The sequence below is a fragment of the Hyla sarda genome, chromosome 2 (assembly GCF_029499605.1).
Source record: "Hyla sarda isolate aHylSar1 chromosome 2, aHylSar1.hap1, whole genome shotgun sequence".
Taxonomy (NCBI): domain Eukaryota; kingdom Metazoa; phylum Chordata; class Amphibia; order Anura; family Hylidae; genus Hyla; species Hyla sarda.
The window spans coordinates 72855661-72879251 of record NC_079190.1 but is presented as its reverse complement, the minus strand read 5'-3'; the positions used below and the strand labels follow the sequence as shown (position 1 = coordinate 72879251).

Here is a 23591-nt window from a genome sequence, read left to right as displayed (position 1 = left end):
GTGGGCACACTGTTCGGGAAACACTGGTATGCAGACTTGGATTCATTATGGAGAATTATTTATTTTCAGAGCACCCTTGGTTTCAGGGCGCCGTTCATAAGCTAAGGGGTTAAAATGCATATCATAACGCAACTGCACGTACAATGAACGTAAAACAGCGTAAATGACAGACTGATATAGATAAAGGGTGCATTCACACTTACCGTATCCTGCTAATATTTGATGCGCAAGATTTGAAGCTGCAGATTTTATGCCGTGTTCGCTCACACATTTAGTTTACATTAAAATCTGCAACTTCAAATCCTGCAAATCAAATATGTGCGGGATACTGCGTGTGCGAATACACCCTAAGAGAGACGACTAATAAGATTTGGGTTCAGTGAATCTTAGTGCTCGTTCACTTCTGCGCTCAGAGCTCCGTTTGCAGAATCTGTTTAAATGACAGGAGCTGAGGGAAGAAAAAATCCTGCATCATATCCTGAAAAACAAGAGACCCCAAGCGGAAACCCAACAGACCCCATTCAAAGTCAGAGAGATGGTCTGGGACCCATTGGTGTCTGTTGTGCATTGGCCCGTCTGGGTCAGTTCTTTTGCATCTGTGATGAAGCTCCAAACATAGATGTGAACTTAGCCTTACTGTAGTTTCGGTCAACTCTACTCCTGTCTAATAACAGCTAAAGGCAACCAGAATGTTATCATAAAAGTCTAAGCCTATGGGAAAGACCAAAGAAATTTTGACCAAAAAGTGATAATAGGTTAATATTCACATTAAAGGGGTGAATTTTTTTTTAAATAAGCTATTACCAGAAAGTTAAACAGATTTATAAATTAATTCTATTTAAAAATCTTAAACCTTCCAGTACTTATCAGCTGCTGTTATGATCCTCAGGAAGTTCTTTTCTTTTTGAATTTCCTTTCTGTCTGACCACAGTGCTTTCTGCTGACACCTCTGTCCATGTCAGGAACTGTCCAGAGTAGGAGCAAATCCCCATAGAAAACCTCTCCTGCTCTGGACAGTTCCTGACATGGACAAAGGTGTCAGCAGAGAGCACTGTGGTCAGACAGAAAGGAAATTCAAAAAGAAAAGAACTTCCTGTGGAGCATAAAGCAGCTGATAAGTACTGGAAGGATTAAGATTTTTTAATAGAAGTAATTTACAAATCTGTTTAACTTTCTGGCATAATTTGATTTAAAAAAAAAATGTTTTCCAGTGGAGTACCCCTTTAAGGTGGCCACCAAGTGTGAAAAAAAAAAAAGAAAACCCTTATGGCTGTATTACACCGACCAACATGAGCACCGATCTCCTAAATCAGCATTTATCTACATGAATGGGTATCAGGCAGGCAGGGCCCTTTGGTTATTTGGCCACACTTAGGGTACGTTCACACGTGCGGATTCACAGCGTATTTTACGCTGCAAATCCGCTGGTGAAGGCCCGCTCTATGCTGGCAATACTACCAGCAGACACACTGCGATGTGCAAGTCGCAGTATATTCGCACATCGTGGGAGCTCTCTGCCTAGCTCAGAGCAGGGAGAGTGGCCGCGATATGCGAGTACGCCGCGCACATCGCTGCAATGTGTCTGCTGGTAGCGGCGTATTACCGCTACCAGCAGGCACATGTAAAGCCAGCATAGAGCGGGGCCTTCGCCAGCGGATCCGCAGCTGAATACACTGCAAAAATCTGCGCGTGTGAACGTACCCTTACTCTATTTTTAAATATGTCAAATACATGTGATCAGCCCAAGAACAAGCAATTGCTTGTTTGCCCTATTACACAGGGCGACTATTGACCTATTTGCTCAGAAGCAAGCAATATATTTTTGTTATCCTCTTTAAAAGAGAAGCAGATACAGACAGATGATCCATTTACAGATAATCCATTTCTAGAAACCAAGAGTCTTTTTCTGGGAACATTCAGTGAACTGTCCTACTGCCAATAGGTGATCATCTGCGGTCTGTACTACTAATGAGACAGCACTGGGCCGTAACCCCAGTTATACGTTCTGCCCGAATGCTGCCCTTAGTTCTAGTACTGCACGTTGGAAAGTTTCAAGTGACAATAAAAATAAGAAATAATAATAATTATAATAATTACTTCAGTCAGATTCACATCATCATAGTAACTGTCCATAGTGATTGTGAGGACAATGAGACACCTCTCGCACCCAACTGCAAATTTCACATACCCACTGATTATAAAGAACAAAATATTTTTTTTTAAGTTTTAATATAAAACCTTTATACTCTTGGCAGCTAATAAACTAAATAGAAACAGAAAAAAAACCGTAGGCACTGACGATGCCATGACAATTCGGTAAAACACTTATTCAGATGATGGGTGGAAGATGCAGCGCGGGAGATCATCATGGGCTGGGTTTTTTCAAGTCTCGGATCTGTTTGATCAAGTAATTCTTTTCATCTGAGAATTGTTCATCATCCGTCCTCTCCTTTTGGAAGCTGCTCAGGAACTCAATTAGCTTGGTCTGGTTTTTTAACAGGATGTCCACGATTGGCTGCGTTTTGTTTGGATTCGCTACAAATACCTAAGACGTAGGACAAGATGACGGATTAGTCTCGAGAAGACTGGGTGTTCTGTACAACTAAATGGATTCTATCAGCAGACAGAGAAAACAAGGAATGAATGTACTTTCCTGAAGACATAAATTACACGTGTAACACACAGATGGTAAAGTTTAATTCCACCTCCCAGACACTTCCTCTATTAACTTTAATAAAATACAGTTCTATTCTAAATATCCTAGATTTTATAAAATGTATTTCCGTCCAAAATGTTAAAAAAATGTCATATTAAAGGGGTACTCCGCTGCCCCAGTATAGGGAACATTTTGTTCCGAACGCTTGGAGGGGGCGGCGGGACACCCGCGATCAGATATTTTATCCAAAGGATATGGGGATACGGTGTCTTAGGGCCAGAGTACCCCTTTAATGTCCCGGAGTCCCGGGTTTTAGATACTATACAACATTCATAGGTCATATTTCTTCCGCATAACATGAAGATATGATACTTGTGATCACAAGAGGAAAACTACACTGTATATATCCCTCTATTTATCATGCTCAGAGAAGCTTATGAAAACAGATCCTAGTTGCGTTCTTCCATTACCTGTGACATTCATGGGATTTTGGACACTTGCCCTGAGCCCATTTTCTATTAAATGTTGTGCACATGTCCTCTCTGCTGCTTGACAAAACCCAGAGCATCGGGAGCCACACAAGTGGCTGAATACCTTACCTTAAATACATGGAACGCTTCAAACTGGATGTTGGGGCTCTTATCTCTCAGCAGATTCATCATCAGCTTTAGATTTTCTGGTTTGCTGATGTATTTGGTCATGATGGAAAAGTTGTGTCGATCCAGGATGAGCTCCCCCAGCAGCTACATAGGGAATAGAAAAAAAGGAGTGAGTTACAGACAGGATGAGGGGGTATGAAAAGGGGTGTACAGGAAAAAACGAGATGTTCCATAAAGCCTTTTCTGCTTTTCTCTTTCAGGGCAGGGTCACACAGGGCGCATCTGCAGCGTATTTCACGCTGTGGATGGGCCATCGGCAGCCACAGAGGGACTGCAGAGCGAGCTCCCGGCTGCTGCATCCGCCCCGTGTGACCCTGACCTTAGAGGCCCTCATGAAAATAGAGGCTGCAATCTGACTGGTTGGTGGTAGAATTTTTTAATATGAAGTTGCGCTTTTATCATAATTTCAAAAGTGTTGTTTGGACACCCCCATCCCACAATGCCTTCCCACATGAGTGCAGCTTTTATAGTTACAGACTCCGTCACAGACTGTTTCTGACAGAAAAAAACTGATCCAGGTGGTCCCTTGCACAATAGACACCAACAGCTCCCTACTGATCCCATTGACTTTAAAGGGGTACTCCGCCGCTAGACATGCTTTCCCCTATCCAAAGAATGAGGACCCCCTGAGGAACCCCGCAATCTCCGCCGCAGCACCCCAGTCATCTGGTGCACAGAGAGAACTCCGCTCTCTGCCGGATGTTTGGCGATGACATCCGCCACGTCCCCTCCAATCATGTCTATAGGAGGAGGTGTGGCGGATGGGGGATAACATGCCTAGGGGCAGATACCCCATTAATGAGGTCTGTCTGAATTCTATATGGTGTCTATTTATTATTAATAAATTTGAGCAGGGAAAAAAAATTACTGCTTTCATCGGATTTTACAAATGGCGCGCCGACGCAGATGTGAACCTGGCCGAAGGAACTGCAGTGTAAATGTTTGTTTTCCCGAGTTGCTGCAAACCAAATGATTATAGCAGTAAATGAATGTCAGCCATTCTCATTGACAGCCCGCAGCTCTCTGTGGGGACAACCACGTCTAATATAAAGAAGTACAGTGATCCCTCAACTTACAATGGCCTCAACATACAATAGTTTCAACATACAATTGTCTTTTCTGGACCATTGTAACTTGAAACCAGACTCGACATACAATGCTATGGAATCTGCAAAACATGTCAATGGCTGGAAGAATCGACCAATCAGAATGGACATTTCACTGGTAAAACCCCTGTATTCTTGAAGTGCATGCACTGACTGGTGTCTGGTAGCGTCCCCTACAGTACAGGGAGGTATTACATGTTCAGTACTCTTTACCTGTATTACTGAAGTGCATGCACTGACTACAGTACAGGGAGGTATTACATGTTCAGTACTCTTTATCTGTATTACTGAAGTGCATGCACTGACTACAGTACAGGGAGGTATTACATGTTCTGTACTAATTTTAAACTATTCCATGTTAGCTGCTCCTTTGGACACCAAGTAAGGGCGGCTCCATGTTACTTTTTTTTAGGACCCTGAAGAAGCTCTAGTAAATCTCTGTCTATTTCACTGTTTTGCAACAGCTGGAGGCACCCTGGTTGGAAAACACTGAAATAGACAGTGATTTACAGCTTCCAGCAGAGTTTTCTTACTTACAATATTAAATGGGTCCAGGACGACCATTGTATGTAACTTGAGGGAATACTTCACATTTTACTTTTTTATAGCTTCATCTTATGTTATCCCATAATTTATGGACATGACTGTACAAAGGGAGTCATGAAAGCAGTATAACTTGAGGTGCTATGCTGTTTATGCTACTCCTACAGTTACATAAATGGGCTGGGTTTTGCTTCTGGACCATCCTAGGTGATCTGGAGATCCTAGGCACCTAGACGCAAGAAAAACTACTGTCCAGGGAAATATTTTAGGTTTTAAAACTTAACACTACTTCCATGTTATGGGAATTCCTGTTCTTGACATTGTACATACCAATGAGGGTGCATATACTAGATGTGAGGTCACGTAGGGCAGACTAAGAATCATGGTCTCTGAAACACGTTTACTAACTACAGAATGTTATGTGTACTGGATTCTATAAAGGCTGTCAATGGTTTTCAAGTGTACCTGTCAATAAAAATAAAAAAAACTTTTAAAATATCCTAGGGTCATGTCAAAAGTTTCACAAGAATAAGCAGGGAGAGAAGCGCATTGCTACACGCTTATTTACACACGCTCTGTGTCTATGGCGCCATAGTCTTTTATCACGTGACACAGAGTTGGGAAAGAACACGTTAAAGGGGTATTCCAGGAAAAAACTTTTTTATATATATCAACTGGCTCCAGAAAGTTAAACAGATTTGTAAATTACTTCAATTAAAAAATCTTAATCTTTTCAGTACTTATGAGCTTCTGAAGTTAAGGTTGTTCTTTTCTGTCTAAGTCCTCTCTGATGACACGTGTCTCGGGAAATGCCCAGTTTAGAAGGAAATCCCCATAGCAAACCTCTTCTAAACTGGGCGTTTCCCGAGACAGGTGTCATCAGAGAGCACTTAGACAGAAAAGAACAACCTTAACTTCAGCAGCTCATAAGTACTGAAAGGATTAAGATTTTTTGTTAAGTAATTTACAAATCTGTTTAACTTTCTGGAGCCAGTTGATATATATAAAAAAAAATTCCCTGGAATACCCCTTTAAGCGCATACTTCTCCTGGCTTGTTCTCATGATTAGTCAGGATCTAAACATTCAGATCCTGATTATAAAGCTTACCCTGAGCCATTTTTAAATAAAGTCCCCCCTCCCCCCTAATTTGACTATTCAATGAAAAGTATAGATAGTCAACAAGACAGTAAAACCCATATTTCTTGGAATCAGGGAAACTGGGCTATAAAATAAAACTTCAATCTTTTTGGACTGACCGCAGTACTTCTCCAAGGCAAACCTGCCTTACACGATCCACTTACCTTCAATGACTGTCTTTTAGTTACATAGTTCTCAGAATGTAGAAGTTTTTCATAGTCATTAAATATCTAAAAATAAAACAAGAAAGAGAAATTATAAGTCGCATATCTTCCTATATATTCTCCATCTATAATGGGGGTACATGGCTACAAACAACATGATCTATGAAGTTTTGCATCCCATGCACTGGTCATATTAATTATTTAATAATTAATATAAAATTATTAATTATTTTTATCAGATTAAAAAAACTGAAATACCAGATACATGAGTGGTGTGTTTCTGAAAGAACAACAAAAATAGAGAAACAGCGTGTCTGCTCGTAGTGGCGGATTGCCGCTATGAGCAGGCACAGATGGAGGCAACACTGTAGGGTCCATCGTCGGTGCATCCGCAGCATAAAATACACTGCGGATCCGTCCGTGTGAACGAGCTCTTTGGTTTCTTTCCAAACTTCATAAGCATACTAAGGGCTCGTTCACACGGACAGATTCGCAGTGTATTTCACGCTGCGGATCCACCGACGATGGACCCTACACAGTGTTGCCTCCATCTGTGCCTGCTCATAGCGGCAATCCGCCACTACGAGCAGACACGCTGCGATGTACGAGTCGTCGTGCGCATGCGCAGTATACTATCATACATCACGGCCGCTCCCCCTGCTCCCTGGGCTAGGCCGAGAGCAGCCACGATGTGTGCGATTATACTGCGCATGTGCGCGGCGACTCGCATATCGCAGCGTGTCTGCTCGTAGCGACAGATTGCCATTATGAGCAGGCACAGATGGAGGCAACACTGTAGGGTTTATCGTTGGTGGGTCCGCAGCGTAAAATACACTGCGGATCCGTCCGTGTTAACGAGCCCTTAGTATGCTTATGAAGTGTGGAAGGAAACCAGAGTATCTGGAGGAAACCCACACAAACACTACAAACTTGTTGCAGATGTTGAACCTAGAACCCCAGAGCTGCAAGGCAACAGTGCTAACCACTAAGTCACCATACAAGGGGTATGTTTTTTAAAATCTCGTGCCAATTTTAGTGTATTTAGCTGTGTGTGTGTGTTTCAGTATATATCTTTGACATCACAGAAATGCAGTGTATCTACAGAATATCCCACCTCCCCCCCCCCAAAAAAAAACTGGATTTTTACTCCACATTTAGAGTGTCCTGGGTAGCTTCCACATGTATAAGTCATTGTAGTTGGTGTAGGCTGTGATTGGCGTTACCCAGTTAACAGATGTAAAGGACAGATCTGCATATCACTTACTAATATACAAATGTAGATTCACACTTATCTCACTAAAATGCAGCATCAATAATTCACAATATTCTTTACATCATCACTTAGTATACAGTGATCCTATACAGCAGCGTTTCCCAACCAGTGTGCCTCCAGCTGTTGCAAAACTACAACTCCCAGCATGCCCGGACAGCCTTTGGCTGTCCGGGCATGCTGGGAGTTGTAGTTTTGCAACAGCTGGAGGCACCCCGGTTGGGAAACGCTGCTATACAATAAGTATGCATCAGAGGAGAATAGATGACGTCCATGAGCATTATGTAAGTGCAAAAAGACTTCAGAGGAAGGAAAATATGCAGCTACACTTAATGCTCCCATTGTAGATTCAGCTTGGAATTCAGACTCCACTAAATAGCAGGTACTAAACCTGGATACCAAACAGACAACTCATCATTCATCCGATCACTGCAAACATATACTGTGAGCTTCTGTCCTAAAAAATGCAAGGACACCGCAGTAGAAAAAAGCAAGGTCAAAGTGGGATTTTGGTTTCCAATCTATCACCACAATTTCACTCATTATGAGCAGAGAGACCTTTACTAAGGTCAGGATGACTTTAAGGTCAGATAAGGATGCAGAAATGTGTCTAGGCTGGACAAGGCAGCGTTGGTGACTGCTTAAAGTGCCATTGAGGGGGAGGGTGGATTTAAAGGGGTATTCCATGAACTCTATATCTATCTAATCTAATATATCTATCTAATCTATTTAATCTATCTATCAAATCTATCTATCAAATCTATCTATCAATCTATTAAATCTATCAATCTATCAAATCTATCTATCTATCAATCTATCAAATCTATCGATCTATCAAATCTATTTATCTATCTATCTATCAATCAATCTATCAAATCTATCTATCAATCAATCTATCAAATCTATCTATCTATCAATCTATCAAATCTATCTATCTTTCAAATCTATCTATCTATCAAATCTATCTATCTATCTATCAAATCTATCTATCAATCTATCAAATCTATCAATCTATCAAATCTATCAAATCTATCAATCTATCAAATCTATCAATCTATCAAATCTATCTATCTATCTATCGATCTATCTATCAATCTATCAAATCTATCTATCTATCTATCAATCAATCAATCTATCAAATCTATCTATCATCTATCTATCTATCCCGGCTCCGGAAAGTTAAACAGATTTGTAGATTACTTTTGTTAAAAAAATCTTAATCCTTCCAGTAGTTCTCAGCTGCTGAAGTTGAGTTGTTCCTTTTCTTCTGTCAACAGTGCTCTCTGCTGACACCTCTGCTTGTCTCAGGAACTGTCCAAAGCATTAGAGGTTTGCTGTGGGGATTTGCTCCTACTCTGCACAGTTCCTGAGACAAGCAGAGGTGTCAGCTGTGAGCACTGTTTTCAGACAGAAAAGAACAACTCAACTTCAGCAGCTGATATCTACTGCAAGGATTAAGATTTTTTAATAAAAGTCATCAGCTGCTGAAGCTGAGTTGTTCTTTTCTGTCTGAAAACAGTACTCTCTGCTGACACCTCTGCTTGTCTCAGGAACTGTGCAGAGTAGGAGCAAATCCCCATAGCAAACCTCTAATGCTTTGGACAGTTCCTGAGACAAGCAGAGGTGTCAGCAGAGAGCACTGCTGACAGAAGAAAAAGAACAACTCAACTTCAGCAGCTGATAACTACTGGAAGGATTAAGATTTTTTCATAGAAGTAGTTTATACCCCTTTAAGCTTTTTTTTACATCCAGGATAACTGCTTTAGGGAAAGGTAACACATACCGCATCTGCAGCGTATTTCACACTGCAGGAAATTGTCAGCAGATTTTGCAATTAGTAAACACACAAGGCTACCTGGCCACAGCCCTCTTTGTGTGCAGTAAGGTTTGGAGGGTGGTCCCAGTGCGTCAACGTCAGTCACCAGAGCAAGCTTTCTGCTTCTAATGGCTGTGACGCGTGGGCCAGCCGCTGAGGTCAAAGCTTACTTCCACAGCGGATTTTGGGTGACAGATGCTTGTAGTAGGATCCACAGCGTGAAATATGCTGCGGATGTGGTATGTGTGTCCCTACCCTAAAGGATATTAATAAAAATAAAATAAAAAGATATGAAGGATGAAGCTGAGAGAAATCGGGAGACCCCATAAAAGATGTCTGATAGGGTGGCTAGCTGACCCTGCATATATTGGGAGGGGTTGGTGGTGAAGGAATATTCAGAATTGGTGGGGAAGGAGGTAGAACAAGATAAATGGGCAGGAAAATAGGAAGGACAAATTAAATGAATGATTGGCCACCTGACGGGCATCATACTGAACTACAGGGACCAAACAGTGGGACCTTATTTATCAAAACTGCCTAAAGAGGAAAGCTGCCTTTCTTGCCTATAGAAACCAACCACGGCAGAGTTTTCACTGGGCCACCACATGGAAAATATTCTTGTTCACACTGTGTAGGCCACCAATGTCTTTGCCAACCAACCAACCAACCTTGTGCCTCCAGCTGTTGCAAAACTTGTGGGCTCTTTGATATATGATGATATTTATCCATACCTTGATTTTAACTATTTATGCTATGGTTTAAATTTAAAGTTTTCTGTACCAGTACACAGCAATTTTAGAAATGACCACAGGTCCTCTTCAATGATTATGTACATTACACCATTAAAACACAATGAATGATAACAGGTCTGCATGTAATGTAAGTATACATTATTACATCATATTATAGTAGGTGTCATTTATCATTTTATACACATTTATACTTACTCTGTCATAGTTCTGTTCTAGAAATTCAGCTACAGTCAACTTGTGCCTTGTAAGCAAGTCCTGAAATATATAGACAAAAATGACTAATTGTAGCAATGAATTACTAAGACCTGGTAGTTACTGTAAGGTTATGTGCACACACGGTATTTTTAAGACTTAGTTTAAGCCACAAATAAGTCAGTTTCTATAGAAAAAAATCTCAATGTGTCAGACATTTTTTTTTTCGGTGGATGGGGGTGGGGGTGAGGCTGGGAAGTGGATGGGGGGGGAGTGTAAGAGGGGGGGGGGTGAGGCTGGTAAGTGGATTGGGGGGGCGGCTGGGAAATTTTTATAAGGGGGAGCGTTGGGTAGTAGATAGGCTTGAAAATAAATGGCGGGGGTGGCTGGAAAGTGGATGGGTGGGCGACGGCTGGAAAGTGGATGGGAGGGGGTGGCTGGAAAGTGGATGGGAGGGGGTGGCTGGAAAGTGGATGGGTGGGCGACGGCTGGAAAGTGGATGGGAGGGGGTGGCTGGAAGGTGGATGGGAGGGGGTGGCTGGAAGGTGGATGGGAGGGGGTGGCTGGAAGGTGGACGGGAGGGGGTGGCTGGAAGGTGGACGGGAGGGGGTGGCTGGAAAGTGGACGGGAGGGGGTGGCTGGAAAGTGGATGGGAGGGGGTGGCTGGAAAGTGGATGGGAGGGGGTGGCTGGAAAGTGGATGGGTGGGCGACGGCTGGAAAGTGGATGGGAGGGGGTGGATGGGAGGGGGTGGCTGGAAAGTGGATGGGAGGGTGGCGGCTGGAAAGTGGATGGGAGGGGGTGGCTGGAAAGTGGATGGGAGGGGGTGGCTGGAAAGTGGACGGGAGGGTGGCGGCTGGAAAGTGGATGGGAGGGGGTGGCTGGAAAGTGGATGGGAGGGGCGGGGCAGCTGGAAAGTTGATGGGTGTAGAGCCCTGCTGTGCACTTCACCCAGCTATAACTCATGAATGGCAGTGGGTCTCAGGACTAAGACTCAATGTGATTTTACATGTCTGGACAACATGTAAAAGGTTTGTATAAATGACAGCAAAGTTATCATTGGCTATGGCAACCGTACAACACCTAACAGGTTTCACACGCGAACCCTTCTCGGAAGAACAGGACTCGTGCATAGAAATTTATGGGGGTTGGCAACTGTAGTGCCCAAAGTAAGTTGTGCGTCTCTGCACGGATCTGTGCAAAGCAGGTGGGAGACCAACACTAGACTTACAATCTAATTCGGGTAAACTCCGTGAAAAGAATATTGCCTTTTCTCAACATATGTATTTTGGATGTTAAACCTCCTAAAATTGGTCCAAAAAAAACTGTGGGTGAACATAACCTTACATTATTTTGTTATATTAAAATTTTTAGTTAGGACCACATAACCTTTTCAATACAGGCTGCAAATATATTAATCATAGTTCAAAAGGCATAGCAATTTTCCCAACTACTGTATACAAAAAAGACAGTCTTGGTAGAAAAAGCTGAGGTCAACCAAATGAGTTATACCATTAGATATACACAATCCATATGTGGAAACAAAAAGGGTCTGTGAGCTTTAGCGATAATTAAACCACAGTGTTCTTTATGATCACTTTACAGGAAAAGTTTGCTAAAGAACAATAAACATAAAACTAAAGTATTAACTGTAGTGATAATAATAAAAAATAACTAAGCAAAAAAAAATTATTATAACTGTGGAAAAAAAAATGAAGAAACATGTGTCCCTAAGGCTGGGTTCACGCATAGTGTTTTGGACAATATTTTAGCTAAGATCAAAAGTGGAACAGACATAAAAAAAAATAAAAAAATAAAAAAAAAAGGAGAAAAAAAAAAAATATAAATACTGATAAAAAAAAACTATACGAGGACCCATCCTAATGATAACAAACAGTATTATCTATCTTGGCAAAGAAGAGAAGCACACAGCACATGCTGCACAGTAACCTACCGCAGAGATTAAGAACATACCTGCACCTAGCCCTACAGATCAGCAATGAACCGAGCCACACAAGGGAAATTAAAGTAATGTCACAATTCAACATAAATGGCATCAAATACAAGCTTTGCGTATAGCCAGTGTTGAGAATGTGTATGTTCTGGGCCACAATGTACAAGACGGAGGACACTGGCTATTCAACATGTTTAAAGGGGTACTCCGGTGGAAACCTTTTTTTTTTTATTAAATCAACTGGTGCCAGAAAGTTAAACAGATTTGTAAACCACTTCCATTAAAAAAAATCTTAATCCTTCCAGTACTTTTTAGGGGCTGTATACTAAAGAAAAATACAAAAAAGAAATGCATTTCCTGTGATGTCACGGCCACAGTGCTCTCTGCTGACCTCTGTTGTCCATTTTAGGAACTGTCCAGAGCAGCATATGTTTGCTATGGGGATTTTCTCCTGTTCTGGACAGTTCCTAAAATGGACAGCAGAGGTCAGCAGAGAGCACTGTGGTCAGGACATCACAGGAAATGCATTTCTTTTTTGAATTTCTCTTTAGTATACAGCCCCTAAAAAGTACTGGAAGGATTAAGATTTTTTAATTGAAGTGATTTACAAATCTGTCTAACTTTCTGGCACCAGTTGGTTTAAGAAAAAAAAAAAAAAAGTTTCCACGGGAGTACCCCTTTAAACGGGGTTATCCAGGAAAAAAACTTTTTTTTATATATCAACTGGCTCCAGAAAGTTAAAACAAATTTGTAAATTACTTCTATTAAATTTTTTAATCCTTCCAGTACTGATGAGCTGCTGAAGTTGAGTTGTTCTTTTCTGTCTAAGTGCTCTCTGATGACACGTGTCTCGGGAACCGCCCAGTTTAGAAGCAAACCCCCATAGCAAACCTATTCTACTCTGTGCAGTTCCCGAGACAAGCAGAGATGTCAGCAGAGAGCACTGTTGCCAGACAGAAAACAACAACTCAACTTCAGCAGCTGATAATCATTGAAAGGATTAAGATTTTTTTAATAGAAGTCATTTACAAATCTGTTTAACTTTCTGGAGTCAGTTTTTCCTGGATAACCCCTTTAAATGATTTAGTAAATGCAAAAAGAAAAACCTGCTGGAGATGGTATACATCAGTGGTCTTCAACCTGCGGACCTCCAGATGTTGCAAAACTACAACTCCCAGCATGCCCGGACAGCCAACGGCTGTCCGGGCATGCTGGGAGTTGTAGTTTTGCAACATCTGGAGGTCCGCAGGTTGAAGACCACTGGTATATAACATTAACAGGACCTGATGTTATGTGGTATATTCAGTCAATAACTGAATGTATGTATATATGATGTAAAGTGTTATAAACAGGGACAATAACTTTGTGGTCAGTGGAGAGGGCATGGTATTAATGGCACATAGGCTGCCAAGAGGTGTGGTGCCAGTGTATTGTGTAAATGTCATCCATACTTTGTAGTACCATGGAATCAATCCCTATAAATGTACCCAGTCAGTCAGAAAGAATGAAAGGACTCTCTGAGGGCAACAGTCTGAGATGGAGAGTTAAAACCAATCCAGACCAGTATAAACCCGCATGAAGTAGGCACAAAATACCTAGAAAAAAAAATCTTGACAAAGGAAGCACTCCCATCAAGTTCCAAAAGTTTAAAAAAGGTGCTTTATTTAGCACCTTGTTTTTTTTTTTACTTTTGGAACCTGACCAGAGTGCTGTGTAGTTTCCTCCTTTTTATTGTATTGTTATCCTCGTCCTGACCGCTGGCACCATACACCTGTTTTTTTGCTCTTCTTTAGACTATTAGAATAAACTTATAGAAGTCATGCACCTCCTGAGGCAACTGCCACAAACATACAAAAATGAGCCATACTATCAAACAGGATGTCGACCTTATGTATGGAAGGTCCTGCTTCCCCAAAAATGGCAAATGTTGAAAGAAAAATCCAGAATGTTGGATTAAAACATGCACAATCCTTGGTTCCCATGGGAGGTAAAAGTTAAAGGGGTTATCCAGGAAAAAACTTTTTTTTTTTTTATATATATATATCAACTGGCTCCAGAAAGTTAAACAGATTTGTAAATTACTTCTATTAAAAAATATTAATCCTTTCAGTACTTTTGAGCTGCTGAATTTGAATGGTTCTTTTCTGTCTAAGTGCACTCTGATGACACTTGTCTCGGGAACCGCCCAGTTTAGAAGCAAATCCCCATAGCAAACCTCTTCTACTCTGTACAGTTACCGAGACAAGCAGAGATGTCAGCAGAGAGCACTGTTGCCAGACAGAAAACAACAACTCAACTTCAGCAGCTGATAATTATTCAAAGGATGAAGATTTTTTAATAGAAGTCATTCACAAACCTGTTTAACTTTCTGGAGCCAGTTGCTATAAGAAAAAAAAGTTTTTTCCTGGAATCCCCCTTTAATCCCCCAATTAAATTAAAAAAGCTTGTACTCTTGACAGAGCATGCATGTGTATGGTGGAGTCAGGATAATCAGATGCTGGCCTATGTTAAAGGGGTACTCCTGTGGAAAACTTTTTTTTTTTATCAACTGGTGCCAGAAAGTTAAACAGATTTGTAAATGACTTCTGTTATAAAAAATCTTAATCCTTCCAGTACTTTTTAGGGGCTGTATTCTACAGAAGAAATGTTTTTTTTTTGGATTTCTCTTATGTCACGACCACAATGCTCTCTGCTGACCTCTGCTGTCCATTTTAGGAACAGTCCAGAGCAGCATATGTTTTCTATGGGGATTTTTTGTCCTGCTCTGGACAGTTCCTAAAATGGACAGCAGAGGTCAGCAGAGAGCACCATGGTCGTGACATAAGAGAAATTCAAAAAGAAAAACATTTCCTCTGTAGTATACAGCCCCTAATAAGTACTGGAAGGATTAAGATTTTTTTAATAGAAGTAATTTACAAATCTGTTTAACTTTCTAGCACCGGTTGATCTAAAAAGAAAAAAATTCCACGGGAGTAACCCTTTAATCTCCTGATTATGGCTATCTTTAGATAAAATTCCAAAGTTTTTGGTTTTACCCAGCAAACCATTCTGGCTGTTGTCATGGTTGTCAATAGTTACTTACTACACATTTAATGCCATGTTCAGAAGGGGTCCAGCAACACAAAGGAAAACATTCTTGTTAGGGCTAAGCCACTTTCAGTTCCCGGCCTGCTTAGTATTGTATAACAAATTTACAACACCGTGAACTCCTTCAGGTATGTACAATCTTCTCAGCTATTTTATATATGCTGACTACAGTTATCCTAAATCTCTACTTTAGTGATAAATCCCTCCAAAGATTTTGGCCTGCCCACCAATGACTAAAACAAGTGTTCAGAGAAGCACTTCTGTGCCTGTCTTATCAAAGAAGATGGTAAGGCTGGGATCACATAACACCAGGAGTGGAACCAACAAAGAGAACTTTGTGACGGAAATTACTGAAAAAAATACAACTTGCAGAATCTGGAGAATACATACATATGCATTGTTTGCCATCTCTACCTAAAAATATATTGTGGTACCATATCAGGTCCAAAGATTTCTCCTCTCCTTGCTAAAAATATTAACAAACCGCTGAAACCTCAAGTTTGTCCTCAGACAAGGTGGAGCCAATCGCTATAAACAAGCCTGCCCATAAAAAAGGGGCCCCTGGCTCTGCCCCTCTCCCATAAACCATCTGGGGACCCAGACAGTTCTGCAGTATGGGGCCCCAAAATTTCTGATGGCGGCTCTGGGTACAAAATTATAATGCAGTAGAATCTCCCATTAGCGGACACTCATGGGGGAAAAAAGTGTCCATTATTGAGAGATGTCCCCTATTGGGAAAAAAGGCTAAAGAAAATCTTTCTAAATGACAGAATACTGTATTGTACTCACTATAGAGTGTAATTACCTATAAAACATGATAAAAAACAATATTACAGTAGAATCTCCCAGTGACGTTTAATCCCCCCCCCCCCCCCCCATGCCACTTTATTCCCTCTCTTGATCCCTCCAATGGGATCCCTCCAATCCCTCCTTCATTGTTCCCCCTTTTAAACACTTGTGCCATTTCATTCACCCTTTATACCATGTGCCACTTTAGGCTAGGTTTACATATGTCCGTTGTGTCAGGCTCAGTTATTTTTACTTAACTGTTCACAACTGATGGCACGACTGATGCTCAAAAAGTGCATAAATTGTCATCAGTAAAAACCATCAGTTTGAGCAATTACAGTTTTTTTTTCCAGGTTTTGTACCACTAGCCCACCAGGATTGACGATGACTACCTTGAAAATAAAGCCGTGGGGAAAGGTAGGCATGGTGAATCCTGGTGGGCTCGTGGTACAAAACCTGAAAAAAAACCTGTAATTGCTCAAACCAGTGTGCCTCTAGCATTAGACAGGGTGCCTACAGCACTAGAACTCCTGGCATGCCTGCTGGGAGCTGCAGGGAGTTTTAGTTTTGCAACAGCAGGAGGCACCCTGGTTGTGTAGCATTCAATTTACCAGTCCTCGAGATGGAGTGCCGGAGGCAAAAGCCGATGCTTGCAATATGCTTTCAGTTCTGTCCGGCATATGAACCGTCCCACTCAAATGAATGGGATTGATTCTGGTTTCATTTTCCCTCCGGCGTGGCCGGAGGGAGCGGACAACGCACGCTGCATATATGTAAAGGGGGCCTTATTGTGCCAAATTATCCCCCCCTTACCCCTGTAACACATCATTTCCCCTTGAACCCCCCCCCCACCCGTGCCATTTCATTTCCTCTTTATTACCCTCTGTGCAAATAAATCACCCCCTCTTTACCACCCCCTGTGCAATTTCTTCCCCCCTTTGCAATTTCTATTGCCCTTTATCCCCATGTGCCACTTTCTTCCCCCTGTGCCCTGTGGCCAGCAGACATTAAGAAGCAGGAGAACACTGTTTAAACAGCAGTCTACTGCTTCTGTGCTGTGGAGCCTGGACCCCTTTCTGGGGTACTGGCTGTACCCCTTGATGGCGGCCCTGTGTACAATGTAGGGCCGACACATAAGCCTGGATGTCCCCTATTGGGAGCATTTTACCCCTATTGGGTGTGTTTTGTCCCCTATTGGGAGTGTTTTGTCCCCTACTGGGTGTGTCCGCATCAGCTATTGGGAATGTCCCCTATTCGGAGGGTGCAAAAACATTAAGTCTTATGCAGGGGCGGACTGACCGGCCGGTCCATTCGGACGTGGTCTGAGGGCCCGACCGGGTAAAGGGCCCACTGCAGCTGCTGAGGTATGAAACTTTTCCAGGATCGCCCTTTCAGCTGATGTTTTTTTCTATGTACATATCCATGCGCTGCTCCTGGTCTGCATATCATTAGCAGGGACAAGCAGCAGCACAGGGATGAAAAAGGTACCAGATTGATGGCTCCGCCCCAGCACAGGAAGTGGACGGGGCCAGAAGCTGACAGGCCTCCCAGGAACACAGAGCGGCCGCTTCATGTGAGGGTGAATGATGTCCCTGTGTGCTGCCTCTCTCCCCCATGACTAGCAGTATAACCTGGCGCTGGGGGGTGTGCCTAGTAGCAGCCCAGTGGGGTCACTTTCCCTCCACCAGTGTCCACAGGTCACAAAGGAACAATTTTTGGGAAAAATCACGGCAAAAAATGGCGCGGTTTTAAAAAATCGTGGTAAAATGGCGCCATTCTTGCCACAATTTTTATAAAAAAAAATTCTGGTAATGTGACCTATTGGTGACCTGTGGACACTGGAGGAAGGAACGTGACCCCACTGGGGCGACAACATGTTTATCTATCATTAACCCCTTAAGGGTACATTCACATGTACAGGATCTGCTGCATATTTTGTGCAGCTGAATTTGCAACCCATTAGCTTCAATGGGTAGAAAAATCAGCTGCAGAAACTATATAACAGATCCTGTACGTGTGAACGCACCCTAAGGGCTCATTCCCACGGACGGATGCGCAGCATATTTTACGCAGCGGATCCGCTGACAATGGACCCTACAGTGCTGCCGCCTCTGTGCCTGCTTATAGCGGCAATCCGCCCCTATGAGTAGACACGCTTTGATGTGAGAGTCGCCACGTGCATGCACAGTATACTGGCACATATCGTGGCCGCTCCCCCTGCTCCCTGAGCTAGGCCGAGGGCAGACACGATGTGTGCGAGTATACTGCGCATGCGCACGGCCACTCTCACATCGAAGCGTGTCTGCTAGTAACAGCGGATTGCCGCTATGAGCATGCACAGATGGAGGCAGCACTGTAGGGTCATTCGTCAGGGAATCTGCACCGTAAAATACACTGCACATCCGTCCGTGTGAATGAGCACTAAGGACGCAAGGTGTACATGTAAGCACTGTGCCTGCTCCTACTGTGTTCTATAAATCATTAGCTGAAACTCTCGGCTAATGCCAGACATCAACAATCAGGCTGATGTCCGACATTAACCCTTTAGATGCCACTATAAAAGTTGATGGCAGTGTCTAAAAGTGTTAAAACACATGTGCTAGTCAGTTAGGAAAGCTGATCGGGACCACAGCGGAAAAATCGCCAATCAGCTGAGAGGAAGGCTGAAGGGCCCCTACCTGGATCAGTTCCGTCAGATCGGTGCTCCAAGAATATAGGCAGCCTATAAATAGAATGCCAATAACACTGATCAATGCTGTGCTATAGTACAGCACTGTGCAGTGTTTGCAAACAAAATGTGACTAAAAATGGTGAGAAAACTAATATAGGACTCAGGGCTTTTTCATTTTTGCACTTTGGTTTTTTTCCTCCTCATCTTCTAAAAATCATAAAGCTTTCAATTTTCCACCTACAGAACTATATGAGGGCTTGTTTTTTGTGCCACTAATTTTGCTTTGGAATTACGTCAATCATTTGTCAAGAATTGCTGAGTTTTGGACACTTCATATACCTGCATATATAAAAATTCATTAAAAAGTCCAATCTGAACAAGAATGGTACCGATAAAAACTACAGATCACGAGCCCTCATACATCCCCATATACGGAAAAATAAAAGTTGTAGGGGTAAGAGGATGATTTGAAACATATAAATTTTCCTACAAAAATCTATAATTTTTTAAAAGTTGAAAAATAATACATAACCTATATAATGTGGGTATCGTTGTAATAATATCATATTATCATAAAGATAATGGCCCCGATTTATCAACCTGTGTGAGAGAAAAAAAATGTTGTGATTTTTCCACAGCGACCAATCACAGCTCAGCTAACGAGCTCTGGTAAAGTGAAAGCAGAGCTGTGATTGGTTGCTGTGGGGAAATCCCTCCACTTTTTCTCTAACATAGTTTGATAAATCTTGTGTAGTAACAAACCCCTCCAAAATTAGAAAACAGCGTAGTAAAAAAAAAAAAAATTGACCCACAAATATTATTTGCTTTCGCCATAGATTTTATGGTAAAATGAGTGATGTAATGACAAACTACCTAGCTACCTAAGTACACACCTGGCTAACTACATACCTGGCTGGCAACCTACCTACATACCTGACTACCTAGTTAGCTACCAACCTACCTGCCCTTTCACTGTGCAGGAGGGCATTATAACAGTTCAGGGCCTATAGAGGGCACTGTAAAAATGTAGTGAAACTTTTTTGTCTTACATATGTTTTGCTTGAAGAAGTCGACATGGCGGTCTGATATGGACAGAGAAGAAAATGATAAAGGACAACACTGATCAGAAAAAATATTGATTGTGAGTCCTCAACTGTAATCATTTATATGGTATACACATCCTGTGTACAGCTGATCTATCACTTTATGGCCGTGTATATAATCACTTATATGTTATACAGATCCTGTGTACAGCTGGTATCTACCGCTATATGGGAACTGTATGGGGGAATACTGGTGTGTGTACAGTGGTTTAATTCAGTACAGTATGTTGGTATTATCCAGTTATTGTGTGGTGGTATATATTTCCTCCTTGTAAACAGGTATTATTGGTCATGGGAAATTATCTTACTTACGTTATATATATTTCATTTTTTTGTATGTAGAAGTGGTGCATGAAGAGGGGGACTTGGATAGAATAGGGGCGGGGAAGAGGTGTGGCCAGGGGCCGACTGGGGGCCCCTTGCTTTATTTGGTCCGGGGGCCCTGGGTGTTGTTAGTCCGCCTCTGGTCTTATGGGACTCTGCCGGAGAATAAAAAACTGTCCACTTTTGGAAGGTGTCCCCTATTGGGAGGTGTCCACTAAGGGAAATTTTACTGTATATTACTGTGTTAGAACTTTTAATCACTTTTATCATCTCCTAAATCCTGTTTTGCTTTTGTAGCAATGTAATTTACAGAAGGAAATAAGCATTGAAGTCACCAATGGATCTTCTTAACTTATTACGTTTATTGTTGCCATACAGAGAAACAACAAACATCTTTGGGTGTGACAATAGCGGTGACCTGTTTCACGCCATATCAATGCTTCTTGTAGCTTCAAAAGAAGCATCAACATGACATGAAACGGGTCATCCCCCCCCCGTCAAGCCCCCACCTGCACCACCTCCCCCTGCATGTCAGTCGAGGTGTTTCTCTGTAAGGCAACAATAAACTGAATAAGTTAAGAAGATCCATTGGTGACTGCCATGCCAATTTCCTTCTCTGAACTACATTCCTATAGAAAATCTGTCACTGCCAAGCGTAGGGCACCCAGAGGACATACCTATTGACTGACAGTAAGTGAGCTGTGTGTGAATTGATTGCTGGCTTTGCCCCATGACAGAGGAAAAATTCCATGAATCAACATTCTATCCACATAAGTCGAGTATCCATAACTTGTTATATTATATGATTAGGTGCATTTTAAATGCTGACTAATCCTGCAGACAAATTCCAATAGCAATAGAGCCCACTTGTGATTTTGGTCACGTGCAGTGGGAGCTTGTAGGGACTAAAATCACAAAATACATCTCCATACCAAGCTGAGAGTATCTGTTCTGTTGTAGAAAGTAGAGATGATTTGTTGGAGAATAAATGGGCCGCACCAGACCCGCCTTTCACATGGTTCCCATTGCAATTTTCCAATTCAGAATTTTTCCCACCTCAAAAATTATTACACTACAGGGGCTGCGCTGCGTCCAGGCAGTGGCTGAATTAGGTTTCTTAATTTTACACAGATGGGTTGTTGGTTATGTCGGAGTGATTTACAATTTTTGTCAGTTTTTTTATATTTTGTTAGAGAAGATGATGTCCAAAACAAATGCTATCAATTGAAAACAGATGCTGCACTATTCCTGGAACAAAGCAAAGTTCTTTCACAACAGAGGAAAGTGGCGGCCGGCTGACCGCACCCATACAAACAGATGGTATGTGCTAGTTACAATATTTTTGGAATGGAGTAGAAATGATATTGAACACCCTACGGCTTGTTTTCATTAACAACAGCGTTTTATTTGGATAACAATTGAAATTTTACCAAAGTTGTTAAACAACATAATCTATTATGTACACTTGTCACACTGAATGTCCTTAAATACTACTGTAATATACTAGACAAAAGGAACACAGTCCTTACATCCTTAAATAAGAAAAAAGTGACCCAACACCCATGTGGGTGCAGCCAAATGTAGTGGCTATGTACCCAAAAATTGTGCAGCTTTCAAACTGACATCTTATGGTCTGTCTGCTAGAACTCCAGTTTGACTCCAATATACTGACATCTTATGGTCTGTCTGCTAGAACTCCAGTTTGACTCCAATATACTGACATCTTATGGTCTGTCTGCTAGAACTCCAGTTTGACTCCAATATACTGACATCTTATGGTCTGTCTGCTAGAACTCCAGTTTGACTCCAATATACTGACATCTTATGGTCTGTCTGCTAGAACTCCAGTTTGACTCCAATATACTGACATCTTATGGTCTGTCTGCTAGAACTCCAGTTTGACTCCAATATACTGACATCTTATGGTCTGTCTGCTAGAACTCCAGTTTGACTCCAATATACTGACATCTTATGGTCTGTCTGCTAGAACTCCAGTTTGACGGCCATTAACAATCCGTCTAAGAATCATGGTGATCTGCAGTATAGCTGAGATTTAAGCCCAATGGACATTACACATGGCTGTGCCCTCCCCTAAGGGTTTACCCGGGCTAACAAGTAAGTTACTGATGCAAATAACACTGTCCGTAGTAAATTACTTACAAACTCCCAAATATTGTAACTGCTTGCATACAAGATGTCTAATTTTACTGGGTCAGATGAACTACGACCATCACTCCAGCCTTCCTCGCTACATTTCAAGGACAACCCCTTTAGTCACACGCACAGGTAAGAGCGGTCAGGTGGTATTTATGTGACGTAACCTTTACTTTTTGCAATTAGCTCTTTCTGCGCTAGCAATTCAAAGCCTAAATACAATCTCAACAAAACACACAATACCACTAACAACAATGATACAAAAATACCTTATAGCTATATGTTTCATTTAAACCTTTGGGCTCCAGCGTCCTCATCTCTGTGATCCAATAAGGTTCACGATGCAAAAGATTCCTTTTAGTATCCACTGCGTTCTCCCTCTATTCCAATTGATGACCTACCAACTAAGTTTGGATACCACATGGCTGCATTTCTTAAAGTGACGCGCTGCGTTTTCGGACGTATGCGGTTTCCCGACCGCAGTCAAAAACGTGGTCGACCGCGTTTTTGCCTACGGTCGGGAAACCGCATACGGCCGAAATTGCAGCCGACCGGAGGCTGCGGTTCACCCCAGTCGGCTCATAGACATGCATTAAATACGGTTCCCCTATATGGCTGAGTGCGGGTGCCGCGATTAAGCCCCGCCCCCTCCTCCCAGCCGTATACGGGAACAGTAAGTACAAAACGTGGTGTGAATCCAGCCTTAAAGAGGATATCCACCAGGCTTTAGTACTTACCTGCCAGACAGTAATTGACATAGGAAGGATTTGTGCTTGTCTTGTGAGTCCAGTATAATGCTACTGCTTTCTTTTGCTTGCTATTTCCTGTTGGAGTTCCCTCCCCCACTACAAGTCCCAGGATCCCTTGTTAGTAAGTGTGAGTTCACTTTTCTCCCTCCCACACATCAGTCACCCCACCCTTTGCAGCACAGCTTAGCTCCCTTCCATGTGTGCTGTTCATGAAACTGCAATTCCCTGCAGATCTGTGGAGAATGATCTCCCTCCCACCCAGTGGTCGCTCCACCCATTGAAGCAAACAGGCTGCCATTAACAAGTGACTGTAATGTCTCAGGCCGCATTGCAAAATGGGAAAACCTGAGACAAACATAGTTTTGTATGCTGCTAATAATAAACATCAGGGCAAAGATCACAGAAGAATTGTGAGACCACCATCAAACACAGGTACAGACACTATATTATAAACTACACTAACTT

General features: G+C 42.1%; 1 protein-coding gene across 5 annotated transcripts in view; it reads right to left on the bottom strand.

The window, feature by feature from the left end:
- Positions 1 to 1142: 1142 nt before the first annotated feature.
- Positions 1143 to 23591, bottom strand: part of CAB39L (calcium binding protein 39 like) — a 117351-nt gene continuing 94902 nt past the window's right edge. For all 5 annotated transcript variants that reach the window (XM_056562063.1, XM_056562064.1, XM_056562066.1 and 2 more), the window contains 4 exons: positions 10300 to 10359; positions 6267 to 6332; positions 3256 to 3399; positions 1143 to 2545 (listed from right to left, as the gene is read on the bottom strand). In XM_056562063.1, coding sequence (XP_056418038.1) covers positions 2366 to 2545; positions 3256 to 3399; positions 6267 to 6332; positions 10300 to 10359 — 450 coding nt within the window. In that variant the 3' untranslated portion in view covers positions 1143 to 2365. The remainder of the gene's footprint in view (positions 2546 to 3255; positions 3400 to 6266; positions 6333 to 10299; positions 10360 to 23591) is intronic.